This window comes from Leishmania mexicana, contig 51 (genome assembly GCF_000234665.1).
Source record: "Leishmania mexicana MHOM/GT/2001/U1103 WGS CADB00000000 data, contig 51, whole genome shotgun sequence".
NCBI lineage: Eukaryota > Euglenozoa > Kinetoplastea > Trypanosomatida > Trypanosomatidae > Leishmania > Leishmania mexicana.
The window spans coordinates 1-2,259 of record NW_003946389.1 but is presented as its reverse complement, the minus strand read 5'-3'; the positions used below and the strand labels follow the sequence as shown (position 1 = coordinate 2,259).

At 68.3% G+C, this 2,259-nt stretch overlaps 1 protein-coding gene across 1 annotated transcript; it reads right to left on the bottom strand.

Annotated features, from left to right (window-relative positions):
- Positions 1–2,259, bottom strand: LmxM_14_1120b_1 (uncharacterized protein; the record flags this gene model as incomplete). The annotated part of the gene is made up of 1 exon (XM_003886496.2): positions 1–2,259. A coding segment is annotated over one exon (2,259 nt), but the record flags the coding sequence as incomplete, so codon positions are not given.

Here is a 2,259-nt window from a genome sequence, read left to right as displayed (position 1 = left end):
GCGAAGGAGGACAATGATGCCCTGCGCGGCCAGCTGGAGGAGGCGAACGCGGAGAGGGAGCGTCTCCAGAGCGAGCTCGAGGAGAAGGGCTCGGAGGCGGATGCTGCGAAGGAGGACAATGATGCCCTGCGCGGCCAGCTGGAGGAGGCGAACGCGGAGAGGGAGCGTCTCCAGAGCGAGCTCGAGGAGAAGGGCTCGGAGGCGGATGCTGCGAAGGAGGACATCGATGCCCTGCGCGGCCAGCTGGAGGAGGCGAACGCGGAGAGGGAGCGTCTCCAGAGCGAGCTCGAGGAGAAGGGCTCGGAGGCGGATGCTGCGAAGGAGGACATCGATGCCCTGCGCGGCCAGCTGGAGGAGGCGAACGCGGAGAGGGAGCGTCTCCAGAGCGAGCTCGAGGAGAAGGGCTCGGAGGCGGATGCTGCGAAGGAGGACATCGATGCCCTGCGCGGCCAGCTGGAGGAGGCGAACGCGGAGAGGGAGCGTCTCCAGAGCGAGCTCGAGGAGAAGGGCTCGGAGGCGGATGCCGCGAAGGAGGACAATGATGCCCTGCGCGGCCAGCTGGAGGAGGCGAACGCGGAGAGGGAGCGTCTCCAGAGCGAGCTCGAGGAGAAGGGCTCGGAGGCGGATGCTGCGAAGGAGGACAATGATGCCCTGCGCGGCCAGCTGGAGGAGGCGAACGCGGAGAGGGAGCGTCTCCAGAGCGAGCTCGAGGAGAAGGGCTCGGAGGCGGATGCTGCGAAGGAGGACATCGATGCCCTGCGCGGCCAGCTGGAGGAGGCGAACGCGGAGAGGGAGCGTCTCCAGAGCGAGCTCGAGGAGAAGGGCTCGGAGGCGGATGCTGCGAAGGAGGACATCGATGCCCTGCGCGGCCAGCTGGAGGAGGCGAACGCGGAGAGGGAGCGTCTCCAGAGCGAGCTCGAGGAGAAGGGCTCGGAGGCGGATGCCGCGAAGGAGGACAATGATGCCCTGCGCGGCCAGCTGGAGGAGGCGAACGCAGAGAGGGAGCGTCTCCAGAGCGAGCTCGAGGAGAAGGGCTCGGAGGCGGATGCTGCGAAGGAGGACAATGATGCCCTGCGCGGCCAGCTGGAGGAGGCGAACGCGGAGAGGGAGCGTCTCCAGAGCGAGCTCGAGGAGAAGGGCTCGGAGGCGGATGCCGCGAAGGAGGACAATGATGCCCTGCGCGGCCAGCTGGAGGAGGCGAACGCGGAGAGGGAGCGTTTCCAGAGCGAGCTCGAGGAGAAGGGCTCGGAGGCGGATGCTGCGAAGGAGGACAATGATGCCCTGCGCGGCCAGCTGGAGGAGGCGAACGCGGAGAGGGAGCGTCTCCAGAGCGAGCTCGAGGAGAAGGGCTCGGAGGCGGATGCCGCGAAGGAGGACAATGATGCCCTGCGCGGCCAGCTGGAGGAGGCGAACGCGGAGAGGGAGCGTCTCCAGAGCGAGCTCGAGGAGAAGGGCTCGGAGGCGGATGCTGCGAAGGAGGACATCGATGCCCTGCGCGGCCAGCTGGAGGAGGCGAACGCGGAGAGGGAGCGTCTCCAGAGCGAGCTCGAGGAGAAGGGCTCGGAGGCGGATGCTGCGAAGGAGGACATCGATGCCCTGCGCGGCCAGCTGGAGGAGGCGAACGCGGAGAGGGAGCGTCTCCAGAGCGAGCTCGAGGAGAAGGGCTCGGAGGCGGATGCTGCGAAGGAGGACATCGATGCCCTGCGCGGCCAGCTGGAGGAGGCGAACGCGGAGAGGGAGCGTCTCCAGAGCGAGCTCGAGGAGAAGGGCTCGGAGGCGGATGCCGCGAAGGAGGACAATGATGCCCTGCGCGGCCAGCTGGAGGAGGCGAACGCGGAGAGGGAGCGTCTCCAGAGCGAGCTCGAGGAGAAGGGCTCGGAGGCGGATGCCGCGAAGGAGGACAATGATGCCCTGCGCGGCCAGCTGGAGGAGGCGAACGCGGAGAGGGAGCGTCTCCAGAGCGAGCTCGAGGAGAAGGGCTCGGAGGCGGATGCTGCGAAGGAGGACAATGATGCCCTGCGCGGCCAGCTGGAGGAGGCGAACGCGGAGAGGGAGCGTCTCCAGAGCGAGCTCGAGGAGAAGGGCTCGGAGGCGGATGCTGCGAAGGAGGACAACGATGCCCTGCGCGGCCAGCTGGAGGAGGCGAACGCGGAGAGGGAGCGTCTCCAGAGCGAGCTCGAGGAGAAGGGCTCGGAGGCGGATGCTGCGAAGGAGGACATCGATGCCCTGCGCGGCCAGCTGGAGGAGGCGAACGCGGAG